This window comes from Phalangium opilio, unplaced genomic scaffold, assembly GCF_054372755.1.
Source record: "Phalangium opilio isolate 3A_F unplaced genomic scaffold, DU_Popi_V2 ptg000217l_1, whole genome shotgun sequence".
Classification (NCBI taxonomy): domain Eukaryota; kingdom Metazoa; phylum Arthropoda; class Arachnida; order Opiliones; family Phalangiidae; genus Phalangium; species Phalangium opilio.
Genome location: NW_028324218.1, coordinates 5,347,213 through 5,375,190, shown reverse-complemented (window position 1 = coordinate 5,375,190; position 27,978 = coordinate 5,347,213). Strand labels below are relative to the sequence as shown.

Genomic DNA, 27,978 nt, shown 5'->3' with positions numbered 1-27,978 from the left:
GGATGAATAACAGACCCCCTCCTCATTAAGATCTCCAAGCACATTCTTAGTAACACGACCGAACCCATTCTTTCCACCTCACTCCAAATAAAATCACCAACTCGAAAAGTTCAAATCGAATTATAAAATTTCAACACTCCCGGGTTATTCACTCTTGCCCCTCGGCCTTGGGATTTATTTAATTGAATTTCTGACTTGAAATAGTCCGAGGAACGATGCTGCAGCGTCCATCCATCCAATCCATAGTATGTCTGCGTTCCACGGCGCTACGTGACCGATGATTTGAAATAAAACTTTTCTGCAGTAGGATTTTCGGTTGGTTATATATATAGATATACCTTTAAGGTTTCCCCGTGGTTTTTAGTTTTGCCGCTCTTTAGAGCTGGAAAACTATTGTTCCGCCCTCTGTTGGCTGGACGGCTGGCTGGATTTGGTGTAACCGCATAATAAGATTCTTCATAAATAAACTTTTTAAATTTCAAATTTCCCGCGAATTTTCGACTCGAAATTCATCCGTAGTTCACCTTACACCTCATAGGTGGCGTAACGTATTTAATTTCAATTGAAATTATTTTTCCCGTCGGTGCCGGGGTTTGAACCTGCCATGTCCTAATCCATACGAGACGTCAGTGAAGACGGCCGAGCGAGCGCGTTACCACGAAGCCACGCTTGCTTAGTACAAAACCCGAGTTAAGTTAGACTGTAGAGTAGAGAGAGGTAGAAGTTTGTGGATCCCCACCCACCCTCCCCTTCCCGACGCGCGGCAACCAGCTGCGGCTGGATTTTGTAAGTGGGAGAGGAGAGAGAGTAGAGAGAATGACTGCCTAGCGCCCGCCAATAATTTTTAGCAATGCGATTTAAATCAATGAAACATACTCATTTAAAGTTAAATAATTATAATTAGCTAATATGATTATTATATTTAAAAAAAATTATATTATTTAAGTAATAAATTTAACGATAGTTGTTGAGAGATTCAATAGAGGGCAACATGAGATGTCATAAATAGACTGCGAAGTTTGCGAACTCCGTCTAGTCTGCCTATTGCAAGGTGGATGATCGATGATTAGTTTAATCAGGTGTTTAAATGTAACTTGATTCCGGCGATACCATTAATGACAAACGCAATCAACATACTCATGGTTTAATTAAAGTTAATTAAATTGAATTGCTCAAAGATAATTATAAAATTAAATCAACAACTCAACTATCTGCTCAACGATAATTTGGCTAGTTTTTGTCAGATTTGCTGTTTATTTAAACGTAATTAAACAATGGTTAAATACTGCAGCGTGTATGGGTGTATAAATAATGAGAGGTGTCCGCTTTCACCAATTTCCGCGCGACGTTAAATTGTCGAAACAATGGGATATAGCTTTAAAAATGGGTAAACCACACACCAAGTCCATGGTTGTCTGCTCCCTTCATTCCGAAATATGAACATTCAGGTATGTTTTAAGCGTATAATATTAATTTAAAACCAATTATAATTAGAGTTATTATTGTAGATAAGTTAAGTTACCCTCCCAGACTTGGACCTTTGGCTGTTCCTTCCAAAAAACTCCCGTTAAGGAAACATGATCAACAACAATAGTTCAAGGCTAATGGGAGATTGGAAAGACTGAAAAAAAAAGGAATCAGCTCTCACAATCTCCAACTTTGCATGCAAGTGAAACAGCTGAAATAAATGGACCAGCAGACGCAGAAATTCTAGCTGAAAGATTGGGGATTGATGCTGTTCAACAAACTACCGAGGAAACTACGACCGACAAATGCACCACTCCAAACCCCAATGATAAATCAGGGTTGCCACGGGTCAGGGAATTTGAAAATGGGCCAAAAAGGTCAGGGAAAAGTCAGGGAATTTGAAAAATTTCAGCAAAGTCAGGGAAAAGTCAGGGAATTTTATTTTAGTAGGTAAAATTTCTGGGGATAAGTCTTTATTGAAAGAGTAATGAAAGTTTCTTCTCATCCTCTCTTAACACAGAGTGAACTCTAGAGCAATCCTAAAAAATGTCTAGAATTGTTTTTGTAAAGTTAATGCTCTCTAAAGAAATCTCTCAGACTGTTATTTATATCCTAGATAAAATTTTTCTTAATCATTTAGGTGAAAATGGTTCTTAATCTTTTTGGTGTGAAAAATACATTGGAAAACTTAAATGTAGAGACTTTATTTAATTATAAGCACCACTTAAAACGTGCTGTAAACATTTACACTTTCGGCCGAAAAGGTCAGGGAAAATCTCAGAAAAAGGTCAGGGAAAACCTGGAAAAGTCAGGGAATTTGGTTTTGAATATTCCGTGGCAACCCTGTAAATGCATTATGGTCAACACCTTGGAAAATCATACATGTTATGTTAATGCTTCTAATGGAATATTGAATGCCCCCTCTATAATTTCATTAACAGGATTAAAGAGTACTGGTCTATTTGATGCAATCATTAAAAATATTAACAGTAAATTCATACCCCTTTTTCATGGACAAATAAGGTAGAGAGGGCCAAGAATGGGGGAAACTACGAGTCTCGAGATAGGGTATTTTTGACACTCATGAAACTAAAACTTGGCATTTCATTCACCGCTCTATCAGCTTTGTTTGGAATAAGTAAAGTTCAGACCTCAAATCATTTTAAATTAACTCTTACGCAGTTCCCAAGCTTGCTAAAACCCGTGAAAAAAAATGCAAATGAATAATGCACCCAAGACTCGTGAAATTTTGTAAAACAATTTTATTTAATAAATTTGTAAGATTCTATCACATTTTAAGGAACTTAAAAATATCACTTCAGCCTTATTTGCTCCATTATTTTTCCATTTCAAATAATTTGGAATGTAGTAATTAAAATAAGCAAAAAAACCTTTTGAAATAAGTAATTTGTAATCTTGGTTAATTGATTGTTAATAAATTTTTGGTCTTTAGGCACATATAACAAAACAATCATCTTCCAGTTTGAATAAATTACATAATGACAACTTTGAAGTCCTAAAAGGGCCAAACTAAGTTGCACTTGCCCATAATACATTTGTTTGGGTTTCAAAGAAAATGTTCTGTCCTTCTTGATTACGTAAGGAGTTTTCTTGAGGACTGTTTCTAAGTTTCCTTTTTCACCAATGACTGGACACTTCATTTCGACCAAATTATCGTTGACTAGACCGTCAGGGGAACACCCCAAGAATCGATAAGAAGGGTTGACTTCAAACCAATCTTCGTTACTTTTAAATTAGACTCTTTTTTAAAGCAACAAGAGTTTTTTTCGTTTATAATTCCATACTGTGTGAATTCATTTCCCTTAAAGTTTGACTGAAGAGCTTTTCGAATTTTTTCAGTAGGATCTTTTGGAAAATATGTGTAATACTCGTAGCAATTTTCACAAGAGAGAGAGAGCAACAGGTACTAAACAAAACAAAACAGTATGACCAATTTTATACTCGTGTTATGACCAAGGCTTAAGAGTTTACATAACTAATCTGGTTAATATTAGGGTGATTAGGTTTTCAACACTTACCATTTTTGAAAATATTCTCTTCTGAAAATTGTGGTTCATTCATTGCAAAAAATTTCGAGTACTAATTTTCATTAGGCACTTAATTATAAGTTTAAACGTCACATACACTGCCGTTGATGCTACAGGTCTCAGGCCTGCCATTTTTGTTTCACCTAGATCAAGCTTCGCGTTTTCTCCGGACGATGGCACTAGTGAAACTTTTCGTTCTAGGCGCGGAATCTGAGAAAAATTTCCTCACTAAGTTTTTACTTTCGCGAGTTTTAGAGGTTCGGAAAAGTATTGGTCCGACCCTGCCTGGCAGGCTGGGCGTACCTTCTACCACATTTTTATTTATAAATTATTTCCTTACTAAGTTTTTAGTTTCGCGCGTTTTAGAGGTTCGGAAAAGTATTGGTCCGACCCTGGCTGGCAGGCTGGGCGTCCCGTCAACCCCATTTTTAGTTCTAAAATTGTTTTATACTAAATTAAAATATATAAAATTGTTTTTAAATTAACTTTTTTGGCACAAATATTATGAGATTTTTGTAAGTTTTTTCGGTTCCAGCTTCTCTGATTAATTAACGCTTAGTACATCATAAACAAAAAGGATCTTTATCTCCACCATCCGTTTCCGTGTCCCGTCTAGCGTTGTTCTTTAGGGCTTATGCAAATTACTTCATTTCTATTGCTTCAAGTTTCAAGAGAACATGACTCGGGGCTAATTCTAAGCGCTTGTTGCATATTGCATATTGCATAAGCGTGCAATCAATGAATAATTTTAGTACCCAAACGCATCAATTATCCCACAAATATTAGGTTTGCAACAAAAATATCAAGAAAATTGTTCCATTTCATAGGACAGAAGTTGGTTATTTACTTGTTTCATAATCTATAACCCAAAATCAAGCTAGATTATTTTTGTTCATAATTGGAATGATATTTGATAATTAAAAGAAAAAATAACCGTAAAGTATATAGGCCGGGGTCACCTTACAATAAATTTAGCTAGCCAAGGCAAAACGTTAATATGGCCGGGGCCATCTTGTTCCTAAGGCAATAGCACGGTGCTGATTGCCTAACCCTGGGGGGAATGCGAATACACAGCTAGCCCATACAGGGTGTTTCTAATAAAGTTTGTCCATCAGTTTATAAGTGATATGTTCCATTTATAACTATGACACTTCCTATACTTCGTAATGAGATACTTACTGAGAGCAGGGATAGATTTAATTTTAGAAGTAGGAATGGAGAACAGAGTAATCTGGGCGCGCGTCAAAGTCCTGGACCCCTTTCCACGGAACGGGGGGGGGGTATGAAAGATAAGGCGGGTCATAGCGACAGAGGTAAAAAGGAATTACGTATTTTTCGCCGTCCCCGTCAGCAACGTCATCAAAACGTAGTACAAAACACCTTGTACAGTATAGTTAAATGCATGTAGCCTATGCGAGAAAACGATGTTGTACCTACGCTCGGTTTTGCTCATAAAACATCCCGGCGGCTAACATTTTAATCGTGATAAAGTGAGATTACTTACTATATATACGTATGTAATGTACGTCTTACGTGTGTTTGCCTATATACTTCGTAATAGAAACCTTAGTATAGAGGTACCTTATGAAGTTAGAGAAGGTTAGGGTTACGAAAGGTCAAAGGGGCATATCAAGGTTATGAGCAGGAAATATTACGGTTAGGTTTGTACAAGAAGTGATATCTAGTTTATTAGGGAGAAGGTATAAATTCGCCCCACATTTCCAGCTTTATCTCCAGTCCAAACGTAACGTAGGTCCGGAGTTGATCCCCGCCGCCTCCAAATTACATTACCAGCATCACATTGGCTCTTGAAAACTCGTGCACGTCAGCGCGACGCGAATGACGAAAATTACAGTCATATTTTACGACTGAGGAGAGGCGAAATATCCCGGGCCCGACCTTTTACGTCCCCCCCTTGTATTTTGAAAGGGGGACTGGGACTATGGCGCGAGAATACTTAAGGCATCTTATACCTTCTCCCTAATAAACTAGATATCACTTCTTGGTGTTCTTTTTGGCAAAATGTGGATAGAAGTTGCATTTTCTACTCAAAATCATGCACCCAAAGAATTTGCACAATCCCCCTTAATTTATGCAAGACTTATTGAAAATCTTCATTGCTCCTAACTGAGAGTGGCTTCAGATCAGATGTGAACAGTAATTAGTATTGATATTGAAAAAAATATTAAGTAAATAAAAACAAACCGCAAGAAAAATGTTTATGTAACGTATATACGTCTTGTTTCGATTAGATATAACTCGCCAAGGCCCACCGGTTATAAAATACCCATTAATTTTGTGTTTTATTTCCTTCCTTCATCCGGAGAACCCCTTTGGCCCAAAAGATTCCACCAAGATTGCCTATAAAAAACGCAGCAGGGAAAACCCTGGATTATAAAGTGAAAGCGAAAGTATCTTCCAAAATTATGTTTCATTTCCTCTTCTTAAGGTTTTCATACTTTTAAGAACCTTTATGATTCTAAACAGGGATAGATTTAATTTTAGAAGTAGGAATGGAGAACAGAGTAATGTGGGCGCGCGTCAAAGTCCCGGACCCCCTTCCAAGGGACGGGGGGAGGGTATGAAAGAATAGGCGGGCGGCTCATAGCGACAGAGGTGAAAAGGAATTACCTCTGTATTTTTCGCCGTCCCCGTTGGTAACGCCATCAAAACGTAGGATTTAAGTGAGCAGCCAATAAGATAATTTAAACTTTCCGTCGTTACGTGTTGAAGGGAGGGGCTCTATACTAGGCTATGACTCAGTCGGACTGAAGTAAATACTAACCGTTCCGTTCTCCATTCCTACTTCTAAAATTAAATCTATCCTTGTTCTGAATGAAGGTACTATGTTTTTGTTTATAATAATTCCATATTAACGGTACTAGCCCTTTAACCCTTGCCTTTCTAATTACCATATTCCATTACCCATGATGCATTGTTACTCGTGTTGCGTTGTGTAGTAGAGCAGCGCAGACCTCGGAAATAATTATTTTTCATAGAAAGAAATTATCTTATTAATGCTTGCCTATTTTTATTATAAAACTTATACGATTCGGTATCTCTTTAAGATAATCTCGAGATACAGTACCTTAGCGCGTGCTGCAATGTTAAGTTTAGCCATACGCTCCAGGAAACAATTTTGGCGCTAACCTTTTCCGCCAAGGTTTAAAAAATGTGGGAATCTAGCAGGTGTATGCCCGCTTCTGGTCGCATCTTCTACATACATATAGCTCAGGGACTAGATAGCATATTGGAATACCTATAATGAGAACGGAGCAAAAAAAGGGCTATAGGTCCTGGGAATATAGTGGGCAACAATAGCAATTATAATGCTGGGTAAGTGCCTTGCCTTTCGTTTATATTAAGTCTAACGGTTATGTTTCTGAAAACTCTTAAGGCTCTTTCAGACGATCCAACTTTTTGACTCAGCTTGATGGGTCAACTCGAGTTGAATCAACTAGAAAAATTAAGGGGGATGCTAATTGTTCTTTGGGAAATCAATTTTGAGTCGAAAATGTTCTATACTTCGATCTCCATTTTGTTTGCCATAAGGGACACTGTTTTTTTAGTTAAGATTTGATGACTGTTTCAAAAGGCTTTATTATGTTTTGAACAGCTTCATTGCACGGATTTATCAGTGCCTAACAGCTAAAGGATCTTTTAGATGGAGATAGAGGCAAGGATGTTTTTTCGTCTTACCATAAGTTTATGAGATATGTTCCTTCCACAAGTTTGTTTAATTAATATCTGGTCATGACAAACTGAAAGGTTTGTAATTTTGAAGTGAGTGAGTGAGGTCATAGATTCGAGGAGTTAAAGCGAGGAAGGCCTGCAGTGAGTGAGTGGGGCGCTGCTGTCAAAGGGGGCTTAGTAATGCAGACTAAATAGGAGTGCCTAGATGGAATTAGGTCCTAGCTGCAAAATTAATTAACCACCAGTGAGTGTACTTAGGACTTCAATTGAATTCCCGCTTCCGTCGTTCTAGCTCGAACTAGCTCGACCTCTAAAGGCTCTTTCAGACGATCCAACTTTTTGACTCAGCTCGATGGGTCAAAAAGTTGTATCAACTTGCCCAACTTTTGAAGGGAAAAGTGAAATAAATCCTTCCTTTTCACACGGCTAAACCTTTACCGCCAAATGGAACTTTTTAAGCGCCACCTGCCTTGGCACTTACGAAATAACCCCCGAAAAAGGCTTTTTTTTTGTAATTCATTTTGATTGGCTGGAGAAATGAACTTAAAAAGTTGAGTCAGCAAAAATTGGATCACTGATCAAATTTTTCCTAGCCAACTTTTTTGGTGACTCAACTCATACAGCGTCTATTCACATGATCCAACTAGTTGATTCAACTCGAGTTGACCCATCAAGCTGAGTCAGAAAGTTGGATCGTCTGAAAGAGCCTTAAGTCTCTAGCATTAGTGTCATACTTATGGAACATATCTTATAAACTTATGGTAATATTGGTCTATTTTTTTTGGTGCATGTGTTAATGCGTGTTACCATACATACATAAAACGATAATTGGAAATTTTCTATGTGCTCTATATGTCTATACATACCCTTATGTTTGTTTGGATAGGGTTTACTTCGCGATGTGTAGGCTATAGTGTGGTCATTTCGAATAAAAATGTCTATTGACCATTTTTGGAGAGTTCTATAGGTCATCAAGGCTAGGCCAAGAAGCGATATCTAGTTTACTAGGGGAAGGTATAAATTCGCCACATTTCTAGCTTTTTCTCCAGTCCAAACGTAGTAGGTCCGGAGTTAATCCCGGCCGCCTCTAAATTACAACCAGCATCTCATTGGTTATTGAAAACTCGTGCACGTCAGCGCGACGCGAATGACGAAAATTACAGTTATATTTTCCAACTGAGGAAAGGCGAAATAGCCCGGGGCCTCCTTTTACGTCCCCCTTTGTATTTTGAAAGGGGGACTTGGACTATGGCGAGGGAATACTTAGGCATCTTATACCTTCTCCCTAATAAACTAGATATCACTTCTTGGTTAGGCTCAGTCCAAACATTGAAAAGCGAGATTAAAATTGATTTAAACGTTCAGCATGTAGGGAAAGCCTGGATAAGTCGGGAAATTTTGAGTGATAACCTTGTTTACTTTTTTTAACCGGACAGTGGGTGTCTTGACCGCTGTTAATAATATAGGACGTATTATGTGTTGAACTTTTGGCCCCATTCATTTATCCCAACCAACAGCAGCGACACCATACTCGCTAAAAGAATCCAAGGAAGACTTAATGACCCTGTACGACCAAACCATCACGTCCTCCAATCTCCATGACCTTAGAGAGGTCTAACCTATAGGCGTCAATATCAACATGAATTGGTTCAGTCGCGAGATGAATATTTATTATTTAGCTTAGTATTGAATCTTACCCTTTTAATTCCAAGTGAAGATCTTGATTGTTGCTTTAGAACATGAAAAATTTTTACTGTATAGAATACTTCATGGAAATTTATAATATTTTAAAGTTTATGGAAAGGTAGTTGAATTGCAAGGAAATATGGGAAATGTTTTGCAAAAATCATGGAATTGTCAAGGGAATTTTAGGAATATTGGATATTTTGTGCAAGCAAACATGGAAAAGTGAAGGTATTTCAGAAATATTGGAAATTTAGTGGAAAAAATCATGGAATAGTCGAGGAATTTTAGAAATATGTGAAATTTTCTCCAAAAAAATCCTGGAATAATCAGGGAATTTTAGAAATATGTGAAATCCTCTGCAAAAAATCCTGGAATAATCAGGGAATTTTAGAAATATTGGAAATCTTGTGCAAAAAATCATGAAATTGTCGGGGAATTTTAGAAATATTGGAACTTTTGTGCAAAAAATTCATGGAGTAGTCAGGGAATTTTTGAATTTGTTTAGAAATTTTGTGCAAAAACAAAAGTCAAAGAATAGTCGGGAAATTTTGTGCAAAAACAAAAGTCAAAGAATAGTCGGGGAATTTTAGAAATATTGGAAATTTTGTGCAAAAACAAAAGTCAAGGAATAGTCAGGGAAATTTAGAAATATTTGAAATTCTGAGCAAAAATCATGGAATAGTCAGGGAAATTTTAGAAATATTAAAATTTTGTGCGTTAAATCAAATTGATTGAACCTTAAGTCTCAAATGCATATTTATTTATAAAACTTTGCATCAACATTCATTTAAAATCTGAATAAATTCATGTATAGGTATACAACACAAGGTACAGTACTTACCCCTTTTCCTTTATCAACCCCATTCCCGGAAATGACGTCACGTCACCCACTATCCGCGTAATGATCCAAATTAGATTATCCCTTGGGATCGAGATATATATTGTATATCCCTTTCTGCAAATAAACCTCGAGAGATGATCCGTGAACCAAGGTGACCTATCATCACTCACCCTTACTCCATATCGGTTACCCTACCCTTATCAACACTGCCAAGTGACGTTGTTTAAAAGGGGATCGTTGTATAGATGGCTTTATTGTCTTAAATGACTCGTAATAGGCTCATTTAGGCCACTTTCCAAGTTAGTTGAAGCAAATGACCCTACCGCTCCCTCCTCAAAAGCTTTCTAAGTGGAATTTCGAGTTTTAGGAGATTATCTTCTCCTTTATACTAATAATATCTTGATATAATAGTTATTTGAAAAGTTATTTGAAATATTGGAAGACTTAAGCCTATAATTTTCGGTTTTGATTTAAAAGGTTTTTGCTAATGCAACATGGATCTTTACTACTTAAAAGTTTAGCTATTGTTATAAACATAAGTTCATAAGATATTTCCTTTCCATAAGTTTGTTTGATTAATCTCTGGTCATGACAAACTGAAGGGTTTGTAATTTTGAAGTGAGTGAGTGAGTGAGGTGGGTCATAGATTCGAGGAGGTAAAGCGAGCTAGGGAGGCCTGGTGAGTGAGTGAGGCGCTGCTGTCAAAGGGGGCTTAGTAATGCAGACTAAATAGGAGTGCCTAGATGGAATTAGGTCCTAGCTGCAAAATTAATTAACCACGTGCACAGAGTGTACTTAGGACTTCAATTGAATTCTCGCTTCCGTCGTTCTCCTTATCGAACTAGCTATCTCGAGCTTAAGTTTCTCAGTAGCATTACGAATCGTGTAGCTAGTGCATATCATACTTATGGAACATATCACTTATAAACTTATGGTATGTTCCATAAGATCTTGTCATGTAAATGCTCGTAAAGCACCATATCTCCGTATTAATTTCTATGTACTCGGGTATTGTGGGCCGGACTTGAAAATTTGTTATCATGTCACGTATGATGACGTCTTTCTAACTGTGATATTTTCATTGGTTGGGTAGCACGTGAGTTCCTAGGGGCGTGTGTGCACTAGGTGCAACAGGCAGAGGGATAGATTATAAATTCACTATAGGTAAAATTCATCATAGTCTAGATAGCTCCACCCACAAAGCCCACCTAGATACGTTGAGTCAAAATGGGTATACACAATCATTCCTATTCGCTGTATTTATTACTGGTTGGTTGTGTTGTAAATTAAACTCAATTTATTTTAGGCTTGTCTCCAAACCAACTTGCAACTCGCAAAAGTTCTAACCAAACCCCAGGACCCAAAAGGCGAGACAATTTTAGAGCCATCAATTCGGAAACGAAGTCGATTCATTAACTCCTACTATTTAACTAATTATTAAACGGGTCCTAAATAAATACAGCAGCGCAGCCAAGCAATTAACCTTAGTCCCTTTTACTCTAAATTAAAACAGTAATTCATTTGGAAGTTTCGTTTGTTCGTTTCTCGGGCCTTGGCATGCACCGCGCCGCGATATAGGCTGCATGCACTTCCGAAAACAATGCGATAGGCATTCGAACTATCCTCTTTTTCCGTTAAGCCTAATCATTTGGCGCGCGCGCGAACTTTTAGAGCTCTTAATTGCTAGCCCAAGGCGCCTTTTTTTTTAGGACAAGCCAAGGCTTAACGCATTAAGAAAAGGAATACGTTTGGAAACGACGTGGTGACAATGTACATCGTATATCTTGCTAATTGTTAGTGGGGTTTTCCTCTATTACTTGTCATTGGTGATAAAAGCGAAAGAGGCATGATTTAACGCGTTAGGCTTAGTGATTCTGTTTTTGTCTTTTAGGGTTTCAATTTATTAATTTGAGTTTAAAAAAAAAATAAAAAGACTTTTTAGAATTCAATTTTGTAACCAAATCCGAGTGTTTTTGTCATAAAATGCCGGGCCAATTTGAAAACAAAACGAATTTGAATTGGTAGGGCGTATAATATCGTAAAATTTTCAAGGCACAAAAACTCCGGTTTCAAGTACAAATTCACTACATACAGGGTGTTTCTGATAAGTCTGCCATACATAAATTAAGGGGGATGTTAATTGTTCTTTGGGAAATCAATTTTGAGTCGAAAATGTTCTATACTTCTATCTCAATTTTGTTAATTTGCCACAAGGGACACTGTTTTCAAGTTAAGATTGCCCAGAGTATTTTACGGATGACCCCTTAAATTTAATTAATAAACTGATTAAGGCAATGATTGAGGATAATTTAATTAAGGGGTCATCCCTAAAACACTCATCAAATGATAATTCTCGAAAACAGTGTCCCTTGTGGCAAACAAAATGGAGATAGGAGTTTAAAACATTTTCGACTCAGAATAGATTTCCCAAAGAACACAATCCCCCTTAATTTATGGATGGCAGACTTAGCAGAAACACCCTGTACACAAATTTAAATCATATTGAAGCAACAACGATAAAAAGACTCGGATCTATCCCATAAGCAATTTCACTTAAGATGGTTTTCTTGGCGATACAAACTCGTAAAAATTTTCCAAAATTTTCGTCGCCATTGAGAAGGATCAAATTTTTTATAACGTTTTGATTCGAAGGAATGGTTCGGCTCAGGAAGCCTTATGCGAATTCATTACGAGACTGTCTGGCATTCGCCAAGGCTTAACTGAAATCCTAAAATGTTTGAACTTTATTGGAAATTGTTGTCGTAATGCCTAATTTCAACGGAATGGAGATAACAATAGTGTCCTTTTTTTTTCTTGGGATGAGCAATTCACATATGATGAAAGAGGATTTTCGGAATTCGTGATTACTAATTTCAAACATGAACAAAATTTAAAATATTGAATATACTCAAATCTCGCTTAGCCTAACCGTAAAATACTATTTCGATAGCTAAGAATAATTTTTCAAAGCTTCTAGATAATCTAGCTAAGCCTAATCTATTCAAAAGTTCTGGACAATCTCTTTAAGCCTAATCTATCAAAACTACTAGATAATCTCGGTAAGCCTAAACTAATCAAAACTTCTAGACAACCTCGCTACTTAAGCCTAATATTTAAAAACGTCTAGACAATCTCGCTAAGCCTAACGATAAAATATTCTTTCAAGTTTCAAAACATCACGAAGCCTAATCTATTCAAATCTTCTAGACAACCCCGCTAAGCCTAACCAAACAAAACTTTTAGACAACCTTTCTAAGCCTAATCTTATCAAAAATTTATAAACAACCTCCTTAAGCCTAATGTTTCAAAACTTCTAGATCAATATGAATAATGAAAACCGAATCGAAAATTTAAAAACCAACCTCTAACCTTATCTTAAAACAAGTCGTATTTTAAACGCAACAAAATAACGAAGCTCCATTTACAATATTTCACAATCATGACCTTTAGACCTTTTTGAAGGTGGCGCCAGCTATCTCGAACCTTTCAAAATAATCCTCCTACATAATCTACGTCAAAAACCGCGTATCACTTGTCCCTATAAATCATATTATCTTTATCTATTATTATACTTATCTTCACTGCAAAGTAACCCGCGCATCCTTAGATACTTTACCGATAAATTTAACCCCTAGAACCTAAAATTTTCTTTTGTCATTGGGCGGCCAAAGGAACGTGTTTTATCGCTTATCATAAGAAAAAGTCTACGTCAATTTAACCTTGGTATGTCAAAATTAGTTGCCGAGGATGAGTTACGATGTAGCCCAGATCGAGTCAGGTTAGCTTGACGGAGATTGGAGGGTCATCGCGTCAGATTATCTTACAACTGATATGGTAGCCTGAAATGTAACGTTATTTGTGGTCAGGTTAAGCTGTCGTGGTTATATTTATCTATTTATTTTTTACTGAAGGTTTGACTAGCTTCTAGCAGACATGTTAAAGTTTGCCTTGATTTCCCATGGAACCATCCCATTGCACTTTACTTCGCTCCAATAATTATCATCCCTTTTTGGGACATAATGTAATTGAAATCACAGTTAGAAATATGTCCGAACGCGATAGTAAGTTCTCAAGCCCATCCCACAAAACCCGAAATCACAGAAATTAACATGGAGTATATTGGGATGGGGCGCGATAATTCCAATTAGCTGTATACATTCCTGTCTATGCAATTTAGGAAGTGTTTAAATACCCCATCCCCCTCACCCATTTCGTTCAAGAGACACTGTACATAAAACGGGATAGCGTATTACCATAAGTTCATAAGATATGTTACATTATAAGTATGACGCTTCGTAATGCTTACTGAGAGACTTACAGCTCGAGATAACTAGTTTGAGAAGGAGAACGACGGAAGCGAGAATTCAATTGAAGTCCTAAGTACACACTCGGTGGTGGTTAATTAATTTTGCAGTTATTGGACCTGTTTCCATCTAGGCACTCCTATTTAGTCTGAACTTACTAAGCCCCCTTTGACAGCAGCGCCACCTCACTCACTCACCAGGCCTCCCTAGCTCGCTTTACCTCCTCGAATCTATGACCTACCTCACTCACTCACTCACTTCAAAATTACAAGCTCCAGTTTGTCATGACCAGAGATTAATTAAACAAACTTATGGTAGGAACATATCTTATGAACTTATATAGCAGTAATAAACAATGTTAATTATTATTAGGCATAATAAAAGTAGTCCTGAGATTTTGATCAACAAGGGAATGAAAAGTAATTAAGGAAATTGCAAATAAACCTTGAGATATTTGCCTTTTTATCAAAACCTTATTATCTTTTGGTTCTGTTGCATCAGTGTTATGGCGGCTTCGATTCCATTTCTCGTATTTCGCTATCTTTATTTATGAATGGTATTTTCTGGCGTCTAGGGATATCTTTGGCGGAATGATTTTAAGTCTCTTTTGGGGGTTCTTTGGCCTTTACTATATGCCCCTATTACTGGACCCCGGAGTTAATAGTAAAACGTGCTCTTATAAATTATGTCCAGTAACTCGGTTATGGCGTATGAATTTCAATGGGAAAATGCCGAGGTTCCTGTCAGTTTTCGTTAAGCCTTGGTTGAAGATGAGCTAAGCCTCGGTTACTAGTGAAAGGGGAAACTGAACGTGAATGAGAGGGAGACACGTACGTACGTACGTAGTGTACCGATTAGAGAGCTGAATTCCGTGGAGAATGGAGATAATCTGTAAGTCCGATATCCGTCTCGGACGCGCGCGTTGGAGAATCCAGAATGCCTTTCGCTAACGTATAGGAAATGAGAAAGGAAATAGTTTTCTTAGTTTAAATACCCATTCAGACTACAGATAAAAATCTGTGAAGTCGCTTTACTCGCTTAAAGGGGCTGGCCGGAGCTGTTGAGGTGAAGGGGTGGGTCAAACTGTTGGCTAGCATATTGCGTACCCACCCACAGCGACGGTGGCGCCATTCTTTATGGCCAAAGAACTGGGTGTTTTCCCCCTGAACTAAGGGCGGTCTCCCCCCCCCCCAACAGCGCCGGTGAGCTCCTTTAATTAGACACGTGTTTCAACGACTAAACGTAAAATATTCGCGGGTTTAGTTTGAAATTTTTCAGTTTTGTGTAACTGTGTCGAGATGGCACCACTGAGCTCGTTAGCGCCTTTTCTTTAGTCGGAGCTCACTCGATTATGTGTTACTGACGCTAGATGGAGTGAGGGAGGCTTTAGCAGACGATGTAGGAAAAGTTTTAAGATTCTTGGCGCGGTATTTGTCATCATTTTGGATGAGCAGCCATTTTCGTATTCAAAAGTCTTGTTTAAAATAAGCACCGTTTACTTGATTTGTTTTAAGTCGTCTGCTTTCACGTCTGAACATGGAATCTTTGGCGACTAACGGAACGTAAGATTTTCCTCTTGTCTGAACGGGCCTTAACGGAACTGTCTGCCCTTGTTCTCCATTTTCCTTTCATTTTGTGTTTGTTAGTCTTACTTTGCACTGAGATGAAAACCAGGATGTTCGTTCATACGTTGATTGCCTTTTTGTCTGATGCTGCAGTCTTGGTTATTGGTGATACGGTCGTAAACGTAAAGAGAGAGTATGAGTAGTAACAGAGGCAAATAGAGAAAGTGGAAAGTAAGAAGGTCTCTCGCGTTTTTTATTTCAAGTCTTTCTTTGTGCCCATAGTAATAAGGTCCATTGCTTTACTTTACTTTCTTTTATTTGTATTTGCTTTTGATATCAAGCTCAGTAAGAGTCGAAAATTCCTACCTGTGTATTCTGTACTACTTTACGATGTAATATCCTTAGATCAGATCTTCCAAGTTTGTCTTGAAAATCGCGTAAAGTGTTACGATTTACTGAAAGTGTTTAGTATACACGGGCAGTATATGTGCTAATTTGAATAATTTAGTACAATATTTTATATTCATATTTATTATACTGTATATATATTGCGACTACAACAACTAACTTAAGGGTGCTGGCATAAATTAAAATAATAAAACTAACCCCTTCTTTTTAATTTTAAAATTTCGCACGCTATAAACAATATTATTAATCAAGAAGTGATATCTAGTTTATTAGGGAGAAGGTATAAATTCGCGCCACATTTCTGGCTTTATCTCCAGTCCAAACGTCGTAGGTCCGGAGTTAATCCCCGCCTCTAAATTACAACCAGTATCTCATTGGTCCTTGAAAACTCTCGTTTTTCATAAGAGTTCTCAATTAATAAACTGGTCCCTAGGATATAACCCCCAGATTTCGAATAAAAAAACTGGTCCGAGCAATTAATAAACTGGTTTTGGACCAGTGGACTAGGGCTATTTCCAAGACTGTTTAGGACTCTCTCATTTAACAAAATATTTTCCAAACAACGCGCTTTCATACTTGGTTATTTTGGAGAAACGGCCTTTAAAAATGAAAAACTTTCAATAAAAGACAAGAATGCGCGTGAGGAAATTTGTTTTCACGCTATAGGATCGACAACTCCCTATCTCGAACGACAGCTTATTCTGTATATACGCTGTAACAACATCGGTTGTCAGCACGCGCAAAGCTAGGTCTCTATGTAACCTATCTTTGTGCGTGCTGACAAGAGACAAAGAACTTGAGGATTATAAAAAAATGATAATTTCAGAAAAATAGCGGAATAAAATCTTTATTTTTTAAAATTCTAGAATAAAAATTTTTTTGAAACAATTGTATATTATTGGTAAAAAGGTCTACTTTAATTTTTTTTTTCTTCTTTAAATTTTAGAGATAAACAAGGCGTGATGTCTTCCTCCTGATATTGTTAAAATATTTCTCTTCCTAAGAACTCTCATACTAATCTCCCTAGGCTCTAAAATGTCATCGTATGTATTCTGTCCTAACATATTTCTTGAGCCTGAACCCCAAGAATACGCGCGACCTTAAGAAGATAACGACATATAATTAGTTTAAAGTAGATTAAGATAATGAAAAATTAAGTACCATCCTCAGCAACTGCGTAAGATGTTACTGATCCGCAACTAATATCGCAACATTCTATATCCCGTAGTAACGGAACCAATGTTGGTGTTGAAACATCTTGGGCGGCGTTACCTAAGCCTAGTCTCCCGTACTCGTGTTTTCCCAGAGAATAAACTTTTCCTTCGGAATCCAAGGCTAGGGTGTGGTGATTGCCGTTTGCAATCTTTACCCAATTTTTCCCCGAAAATGATTTCAATAATTGGGGTTTAGTAATTATCGGCGGGTCTTTCAACTCGACACCTATACCATCAGTAACAGTCCAAAATGACTAAATGTAATTAAGATTAATTGGCAAATTAATAATACCCAATTGTCCAAAATTTCCAAGGCCAAAACCATATATTCTTCCGGTAGTTTGCGCACGCGCAAAAGAAGCGTATCTACCTCCCCAAATTTTGTCAAATTTGACGTTGAGTGGACCACTCGAGATTATCTCTGGTTTTAAAAGTGATTCTAAAATATATTTAAGTCATTATTAAAGCCTTATTAACTTTGAAAAATCAATTACCAATTTTTTTCCTGCCGCCTCTTTTTAAATTGTAGACGCTAACGCGCCCTAATTGTCCATATTCGCAGCTTCCCATGGAAAAGATGTTTCCATGACTAGTCAGAGCCAAGAAATGGTTGCCACCCGAGCTAATTTCAACGATGGAAATATCCTTTAAAATCCGCACCGGTAAAGGTTCCCCCTTTTCAGATCCTGTACTTGTCAAACCCATTTGACCTATAGAATCCTAATGAAAATAAAATCAATTAATTTTCCAACTTAACTATAATTAAATTAATACTTACTCGGAAATTTCCCCAGATATAAACCTTTCCAGATTCAGTCAGGGCTCCGCAATGAGAATCTCCCGCAGATATTTGAACAACTTTTTCATCAATTTCAACTATATCCGGTACAAATTGATTTTTCTCATCACGAGTTAACCTTCCCAAGGCCCCATCGTCATTACAACCAAATGTGTAGACGGAACCATCCTCTGTTAAACAGACTGAATGCATTCCTCCCGCAATTGCGGAGCAAACGTCTTCGCGTAGAGATAGGAGTGGTCCAGGTATTCCTTTCTCCAAAATATCTTCACCCAAGCCTAATTGTCCATTATCACCTGTACCAACAGCTAACACTGAACGAATTGTATCTAGTGTCGTTGGGAAAGGAAGCCGATCTATTCGGTGGTGGAAGGGAATTAATTTATTAAACAGAAAAAATTATCAATAATCTTACTATCTATGGCCTCCATTACTCTTCTCTTTTCTCGTTTCGGAGATGGTTTAGGATCATTTGGCAATGGAGCTAGTATCTTAGCGGTTGAGGCTTTTTGACTAGTAGTGGACGTAGTTGCATTTGAGTTCTGATTGTTTCTAGTAACTCTACTTGATTTCGCAGCAGCCGCGGTTCTCTGTGGTTGAATTAAAGTTTAAAACATATTTTACGCAATTAAAAAACGAGACACTTACCTCGAATGGTTTCGCCATGATGAGGTATTTCTATAGTTGATTCCAAACCAAGGATTACGAATTGAATTCTTTAAATTAAATTGCGCGGATATCCTGGTTTTCAAATAAGTATTAAGAGTATATAAGCAATTCTATTATAATATCACCGAAAATAAATGTAAAATTTAAATTACGCTTACCGTTGACCGTTTTAGTTTGAACTTTCGCAAATTCTCAAGCAATGTGGCGCGAGTACTGAGTAGTTGCAGTGGCGGGACTTTCGAACTGGTATTGTTGGTCGGTGATTCTATATCCGTGGAGTAGAAACTTATAATGACTTGAATTTTTAAACTGGTCCCTCCTCAATTTTCATAAAAGTTCTCAAATAATAATTCGAATAATTAATTTCGAATAAAGAAACTGGTCCGAGCAATTAATTAACTGGTTATGGACCAGTGGACCAGGGCTATTTCCAAGACTGGTCGTAGCTCACTCGATTATGTTTTACTGACGCTAGATGGAGTGAGGTAGGCTTTAGCAGACGATGTATGAACAGTTTTAAGATTCTCGGCGCGGTTTTTGTCATCATTTTGGAATCGTCAATTTCAGAATTCAAAAATCCTGGTTGAAAAAAAAATCACAGTAACGTGACTAGTTTTGAGTCGTGCGCTTTCACGTCTGAAAATGGAAACTTTGGCGACCGATGGGAACGTAAGATTTTCCTCTTGTCTGAGTGGGCCTTAACGGAACTGTCTACCCTTGTTCTCCATTTTCCTTTCATTTTGTGTTTGTTAGTCTTACTTTGCACTGAGATGAAAACCAGGATGTTCGTTCATACGTTGATTGCCTTTTTGTCTGATGCTGCATTCTTGGTTATTGGTGATACGGTCGTAAACGTAAAGAGGGAGTATGAATAGTAACAGAGGCAAATATAGAAAGTGGAAAGTAAGGAGGTCTCTCGCGTTTTATATTTCAAGTCTTTCTTTGTGCCCATAGGAATAAGGTCCATTGCTTTGCTTTACTTTACTTTACATTCTTTTATTTGTATTTGCTTTTGATATCAAGCTCAGTAACAGTCGAAAATTCCTACCTGTGTATTCTGTACTACTTTACGATGTAATATCCTTAGATCAGATCTTCCAAGTTTGCCTTGAAAATCGCGTAAAGTGTTACGATTTACTGAAAGTGTTTAGTGTACCCTGGCAGTATATGTGCTAATTTGCATAATTTAGTACAATATTTTATATTTATGTTTATTATACTGTATATATATTGCGACTACAACAACTAACTTAACGGGTACTGCTGGCATAAATTAAAATAATAAAACTAACCCCTTCTTTTTAATTTTAAAATTTAGCACGCTATAAACAATATTATTAATCAAGAAGTGATATCTAGTTTATTAGGGAGAAGGTATAAATTCGCCGCATTTCCAGCTTTATCTCCAGTCCAAACGTAGACATGTCCGGAGTTAATCCCCGCCTCTAAATTACAACAACCAGCATCTCATTGGTTGTTGAAAACTCGTGCACGTCAGCGCGACGCGAATGACGAAAATTATCAGTCATATTTTCCGACTGAGGTGAGGCGAAATAGCCCGGCGCCTCCTTTTACGTCCCCCTTGTATTTTGAAAGGGGGACTGGGACTATGGCCCGCGCGAATACTTAGGCATCTTATACCTTCTCCCTAGTAAACTAGATATCACTTCTTGATATAATCAAAACAATTTTGTCAGCTTTAACAAAATCATCTAGTTTTCGATATTAAAAACTTCGTAATACTTAGCCTCGAGACAATCAGTAAAACACTGTTCAATTATTTTGTCATTTTGACAGACTAAACAGAACAATATTGAGTATTTACTAAGCTTAGATTGAAAACCCAGACAAGCGTGTTGTGACGTTTTTTTTTCATTTGCAGCAAATTAAGTAGTTGTTGTTACAAAAGCTCTAAAAATGACTATTTTATTTACGTAAGGTATACCAAAACAAGCATCTAATCTGACCCATATTGAATGTCATTTTTTTAATCTTGGTTTTTGTTTATAAATGCACTTTGAAATTCCAATTCCAATTTTATTGTTTTATCAAATCCGCTTTGGCCTTATTTTGATATTATATGGAAAAACTAATTTCAATTTTAATCGAAGAATATTTTTGATTTTGAGATTTATACGGTTTTCCACTGTATTTCTATTATTAACTTTTATTATTTATTGTTATTTACTCTTATTTGTTATTATTTACTCTAATTTGTTATTATTTACTCGGATTTATTATTTACTCTTATTTTTGATTATTTCCTCTTGTTTGTGATTATTTACTCTTATTTATTATTATTTATTATTATTTACTCTTATTTATTATTATTTATTATTATTTACTCTTATTTATCATTATTTACTCTTATTTATCATTATTTACTCTTATTTATTATTATTTATTATTATTTACTCTTATTTTTTATTATTTACTCTTATTCATTATTAACTCTTACTTATTATAATTTGCTCTTATTAATTATTATTTACTGTAATTTATTATTATTTACTGTAATTTATTATTATTAACTCTTAATTATTATTATTCACTCTAATTTATTATTATTAACTTTTATTTATTATTATTTATTATATTTAAATTTTACATGTATTTATTTATATTTTTAAAATTCCATTGACCCTGCATGGTAACTTCTCCCTGGACACCAAAGTAAAGCGTGATAAACATTTCTACAGGCGCTCTTAGGAAATACATTAGATGGTTTCACCCTGAATGTTTGCTTTCCTTAAACGTTTCATTTATAAATATAATTAATTTCTTTAAATCAAGTTTTAAAATATTGAAATTACAGTCAAATTCACAATAAATCTAATTAAAAACACTAAACAATAAATAATGTAGATAGACCATTTCGATTCCATCCCAATGGTAACTTCCTTAATTCTACGTATATTTATAAATGCGTAACGTAATTAAAGTCAAACACGAGAAACCCCTTAATTTTCCTTAAATTAGTCCATTAGGCTTTTTCGATTGAAGCCTCTAGCTAACTCGTTCACACCTTCGTAAAAGCTACAATAATTATAAATTCGTAACATATTTAAAGGCAAACACGATTAACTACTTATCTTTCATTAAATTACCCTATTTTCAATAATTCTATAGACTACTTCGATTCAGGCTTCAAGCTAGCTTTCTCCCAGCTTCATTAAAACAACTAAACATAAAAATTCATAATGTATTTGAAGGCGAACACGAGAAACTACTTAAAATTCCTTCCACAAATACGAAAAAGCTATTTAAGCTGAACTATTAAAAACGGAAAACCCTTTACACTCATAAATGCAAGAAGCCTTTGCTACAGCTATACCTATTTAATGAGCGCTATCTGAAGGCTATACTAGAAGAAGTGTGACACTCTGTACGCTCTTAATACTTTAGCTATGTAAGCACATGATTCTACCCCCCAGGCGAGGGAATTACCCTTTTTTGTTAATTTGCTCTCCCGCTCATCAAACTTGATTAAGATGGGTATTGGATCGCACCGTGCTAGGGTGAATTCCATAACTGTTTGGTGGTATTTACTAAATCCCCATTCAGCAATCAACCAGGCATAAACCTTGATTGTCTTGACGTGGCGGGACAAAAACGCACAAGCGCGTGCATGCGCCTTGGCAAATAGTTAAGCAGCGCTAATAGATATAGTAATGATGAGGGAACTATATAAAATGGCGTATGTACATGCATGATTCGGTTTAGTAACCTTGCTATAATAAATGTTAAGGGATGTTGTTGGGGAAGAATCATGTTGCAATTACGAATTACCCCGCTTTGTGGTGGTACACTTCTCTCAAAGAGGAGTATTATATACTTCTGGCGCTATTTAATTCAAGAGTTCCATGCAAGGTGTTTCGGCACCAACTCAGGTGCAGATAAGAGCGAGCTTCCCACCAATTAGCATAAAGGCTAACGCCCCCTACCATTAAAAGCCATCCACATATATGTACTCGTGTTAGTTAAGTAGATGCTAAGCCTAACGGGGTCCTTCGCGCGTAAAACTGCACAGACGCGTTTAGAGAAATGAGGAAACAAAACATTAACGGATATGAAATATTTCTGCACAAAGTACATTTTGTGTAGGTACAAGAAATTTACCAGAATATAAATAACCAGACATTATTGAGACTTGACATATATCTTAAACATTAAATTGCGCCTGTATATTGTGTTGATAAACTACCTTATACATTAATTAAATTTTACCTGTACCAGGGAGGCCAGTGGCCATTCTTAGTATATTACTTATATTCTTCTATAATTTCCTATATTCTCCGATAATTTTCTATATTATTCTAAATTTTCATGATAATTTCCTATATTCTCCGATGATTTTCTAAATTATTCTAAATTTTCATGATAATTTCCTATATTCTCCGATAATTTTCTATATTATCATAAATTTTCATGATGATTCCTATATTATCCTATAATTTCAAGATAATTAATATATTCTCCTATAATTTCAAGAATCAAGATAATTCCTATATTCTTCTGTAATTTCATGATAATTCTTATATTATCCTATAATTTCATATAATAATGATTTTGAATTTGAGCCATTACATAACGATTTAAATTTAAAGCTTTTAAAACACAATTCAAATTCTAATCTAAACCGCATTCTGTTTCTGACATTATAATTAACCTATATTGCCATAATTACGAACACAAAACAAAACAAGAATTATATAAAAAAGGACTTGGTTTGCCCAAGCCTAAAAAACAAAACGATGAGTTTTTTCCAGTTGCCTGAAGCGCGGATATTTTATTTTTCTATATCATTTTAAAGACAATCCGTATTTTACTACTCTTCAGAATTTAATTCAATCTCCTGATTTTACTGGCAATGGATTTATTTCCTATAAATTAATTGAAATAAAAAATTACTTATCTCAGAATTTTCAACAGCAATTCCATTTTCGGAAAATTTTATCATGAAAAATCTGAGCACCAAAAACTCCATGTTATTCCTATGGGAAAATCGGCAAAAATCTGTGAATTTTCATTTAACATTACGGGAGGGTGTGGGATCTTATCTAGAAGGGCCTACCGGCCCTCTATTTGTAATTTATGCTAAACAAAGTATAACTTTGTATTTTAATAATCTGGGAGCCAAGTCGAGCACTGACATCCTTTTCTAGAAGCAACTCACGGCCCACCGTAACTTCGTGATGGGTATAGGTAAAAGTCTGAAATTTTGTTTTCCGCGAGGACTGTCAATCCTAGCTATAGTTTCGAAATTTCAAGTTCCTACCCTATATACTTTTCGAAATATCGCAGGTGAAATTTACCTTATTTTGTCACTCACTCACCGATCATCAAAATTCTAAGGTACTTATAGAGGAGAAAGAAACTTAAAATTCAGGTTTCATTTATTTTATAAAGCACAGAAAAATTAAAACATCCCCAAATTTTTATAAAATTGCTCTTTGGTTCTTGATATTAAAACTAGATGGCGCTGTCGTCTTTTCAACAGAAATAATGTGGGTTGTTGATGAAAGGACGTAACGGTCCAAAGTTAACCGAAAGTTAGATACATATAAAAGCTAATAGCAGTAGTAGGTCAAAAATGGAATAGAGAAATTTATAACACCAAATGCACGTATAACATTTTATTACCGTTTAAACTAAAATTTTAAAAATGTTTCCAAAAACTATAAACCAAATAGGCCTAATAAAATGTAAGATTATACAATTATATTTGAAAGCGTTGAATTTAAACTAAAACCACCATTTAAACTAAAATTTTAAAAATGTTTCCAAAAAACTATAAACCAAATAGGCCTAATAAAATGTAAGATTAAAAAATTATATTTTAAAACGTTTTTGACCTAATAAAATGTAAGATTAAAAAATTATATTTTAAAACGTTTTTGGCCTAATAAAATGTAAGATTAAAAAATTTCCATTAATTCAGTCATCAAGTATTGCAGCGCCGCGGTCAAGGCTACAACTGCGTCTCTTCGGTAACGGAAGGCGTACCCGCCATCTTGCAGTCTACGTTTCACGCGTGAAACTGGCAGGATCAGTTTGGCACGACTCGAAACTGTTTGTCGTCGTGGTTGCCTCCTTTTCCTCACAATTGCTATAAATAAAAGCAATCACTTTTTTAGTCATTTGTAGTTGATAAGCAAATGTTAGACCTCTTCTTCATGCACAGTCACAGTTCATTTCCAAGTAAACATTCCTCAAGGTAAAATGAGGAACGTGAATTTTAACTTTCTAACAAATTCCTTAAAAATACGCCCCATTAAATTATCACACGTGCTATCTTTATTTCCAAATAACGATTGACCCGAGAAGATCAAATGACGCGTAAAATTATCAAGAATTAGAGTATGTTCTATTCTTAGACGTGCCAGTTAGAACCAGGGTCTTAACAAGTACGGGAAAACTGTGAGTGGTGTGCATGAGCAGAGGTTAACTAGGATTCTAGCGTATCAAGGTCAATAGAAACTTGAAAGTGATCACTGTAAGGCGGGCGATTAGAAGAGAAACCACAAAGATCTGTTTTTCAAATACAGTTTCTTTTTTGTGGAAATAAGACGGTATAGCCCAGTTTATTCTACATATTTACCATGGTCAATCGGTCTTGGAATTTCCGGTGTAGCGACTTCCCTCTTCATAATTGTGGCATTGCTCATATCCTTCGGTGCTGTTTTAGTGGGAGTCATTACTCAATATCACCAGTGCTGACTATGGATAAGAGACCTGAAATCTGATTTGCATGTTTCGTTCGAAAAACTTTGCCTTTTATATCGTTTAACCAAGAGAGATTATATGGAACAAGTCGAGAATAACCTCGTTCACGTGATTCATAGCTTAAAATAATTATTCCAAAAAATCAAATAAAAAATAATATAAAAAATTCCAAAATAAAAAACTGTTTTTTAATTTCAATAGTCATTGCAAAGCATATTACATTATTGTTATTGGAGTGAGAATCAAGCTTTCCTTTAAATTGCACTGCATTGCAGTTTGGTATCCCTAAATATTAATCCATAATAATTCCCAGTAGTGGGTTATAGAAATTAATGCTTATGAAACAAATAAACAGTATATAAAACCATCCCTAGAGCCATTTCAGTGCAGCTCTGACAGTATGTAGAAATATTAAATGGTCATTGACCAGTTTTTTAATTAAAACCCTTGGGCTCTACTGGTCAAATGACCAGTTTAAAAATTTCCTTATTTCTCACCCTGCCAAAAACCCCTTGTTATTCCTATGGGAAAATCGGCGAAAATCGGCGAATTTTCATTTAACATTACGGGAGGGTGTGGGATCTTATCTAGAAGGGCCCACCGGCCCTCTATTTGTAATTTATGCAAAACAAAGTATGACTTTGTATTTTAATAATCTGGGAGCCAAGTCGAGCACTGACATCCTTTTCTAGAAGCAACTCACGGCACTTTTAAGCCCACCGTAACTTCGTGATGGGTATAGGTAAAAGTCTGAAATTTTGCTTTCCGCGAGGACTGTCAATCCTAGCTATAGTTTCGAAATTTCAAGTTCCTACCCTATATACTTTTCGAAATATCGCAGGTGAAATTTACCTTATTTTGTCACTCACTCACCGATCATCAAAATTCTAAGGTACTTATAGAGGAGAAAGAAACTTAAAATTCAGGTTTCATTTATTTTATAAAGCACAGAAAAATTAAAACATCCCCAAATTTTTATAAAATTGCTCTTTGGTTCTTGATATTAAAACTAGATGGCGCTGTCGTCTTTTCAACAGAAATAATGTGGGTTGTTGATGAAAGGACGTAACGGTCCAAAGTTAACCGAAAGTTAGATACATATAAAAGCTAATAGCAGTAGTAGGTCAAAAATGGAATAGAGAAATTTATAACACCAAATGCACGTATAACATTTTATTACCGTTTAAACTAAAATTTTAAAAATGTTTCCAAAAACTATAAACCAAATAGGCCTAATAAAATGTAAGATTATACAATTATATTTGAAAGCGTTGAATTTAAACTAAAACCACCATTTAAACTAAAATTTTAAAAATATTTCCAAAAAACTATAAACCAAATAGGCCTAATAAAATGTAAGATTAAAAAATTATATTTTAAAACGTTTTTGGCCTAATAAAATGTAAGATTAAAAAAATTATATTTTAAAACGTTTTTGGCCTAATAAAATGTAAGATTAAAAAAATTATATTTTAAAACGTTGAATTGAAACTAAAACCAACATAAGTAACTATTTTTTTTTTGCGCTCCTCTTTTCCTTTGGAAATGTTATTACCGAAGGAACGACACCACTGGAAGCGATGGTTGTGCCCTTGAACAACGACTTCAAATCAAGGTCTTGTTCGAGGGCCAACATAATGCGCCGAGGAGTGATGCAGCCTTTTTTCCCCGCGCGAGCTTTGGCAGAGGATAGTTCCATTAATTCAGTCATCAAGTATTGCAGCGCCGCGGTCAAGGCTACAACTGCGTCTCTTCGGTAACGGAAGGCGTACCTGCCAACTTGTAGTCTACGTTTCACGCGTGAAACTAGCAGGATCAGTTTGGCACGACTCGAAACTGTTTGTCGTCGTGGTTGCCTACTTCTCCTCACAATTGCTATAAATAAAAACAATCACTTTTATAGACATTTGTAGTTGATAAGCAAATGTTAGACCTCTTCTTCATGCACAGTCACAGTTCATTTCCGAGTAAACATTCCTCAAGGTTAAAAGAGGAACGTGAATTTTAACTTTCTAACAAATTCCTTAAAAATACGCCCCATTAAATTATCACACGTGCTATCTTTATTTCCAAACAACGATTGACCCGAGAAGATCAAATGACGTATAAAATTATCAAGAATTAAAGTATGTTCTATTCTTAGACGTACCAGTTAGAACCAGGGTCTTAACAAGTACGGGAAAACTGTGAGTGGCGTGCATGAGCAGAGGTTAACTAGGATTCTAGCGTATCAAGGTCAATAGAAACTTGAAAGTGATCACTGTAAGGCGGGCGATTAGAAGAGAAACCACAAAGATCTGTTTTTCAAATACAGTTTCTTTTTGTGGAAATAAGACGGCGTATAGCCCAGATTATTCTACATATTTACCATGGTCAATCGAGCTTGGAATTTCCGGCTTATCGACTTTCCTCTTCCTAATTGTGGCATTGCGCATATCCTTCGGTCCTGTTTTAGTGGGAGCCATTACTCAATATCACCAGTGCTGACCATGAATAAGAGACCTGAAATCTGATTTGCATGTTTCGTTCAAAAAACTTTGCCTTTTATATCGTTTAAC

The 27,978-nt window shown here is 36.0% G+C and overlaps 2 protein-coding genes and 2 long non-coding RNA genes across 5 annotated transcripts in view; 1 reads left to right on the top strand and 3 right to left on the bottom strand.

The window, feature by feature from the left end:
* LOC149615866 (5-hydroxytryptamine receptor 7-like) overlaps positions 1–27,978 on the top strand; it is a 97,099-nt gene that overhangs the window by 29,399 nt on the left and 39,722 nt on the right. The gene's annotated exons all lie outside the window — the stretch shown is intronic.
* On the bottom strand, positions 469–4,526 carry LOC149615871 (uncharacterized). The gene is made up of 2 exons (XR_016375773.1): positions 3,507–4,526; positions 469–3,394 (listed from the first exon to the last, which is right to left on the bottom strand). It is a non-coding gene; the product is annotated as an uncharacterized LOC149615871 (long non-coding RNA).
* Positions 4,534–8,817, bottom strand: LOC149615870 (uncharacterized). The gene is made up of 3 exons (XR_016375774.1): positions 8,628–8,817; positions 6,428–6,774; positions 4,534–5,876 (listed from the first exon to the last, which is right to left on the bottom strand). It is a non-coding gene; the product is annotated as an uncharacterized LOC149615870 (long non-coding RNA).
* Positions 17,093–18,691, bottom strand: LOC149615869 (regulator of chromosome condensation-like). Its single transcript, XM_089857078.1, has 6 exons — positions 18,674–18,691; positions 18,441–18,615; positions 18,005–18,381; positions 17,721–17,946; positions 17,519–17,665; positions 17,093–17,452 (listed from the first exon to the last, which is right to left on the bottom strand). Exons 1-6 carry the CDS (start codon positions 18,689–18,691, stop codon positions 17,166–17,168), a joined length of 1,230 nt encoding a protein of 409 aa, XP_089713204.1. The 3' UTR covers positions 17,093–17,165.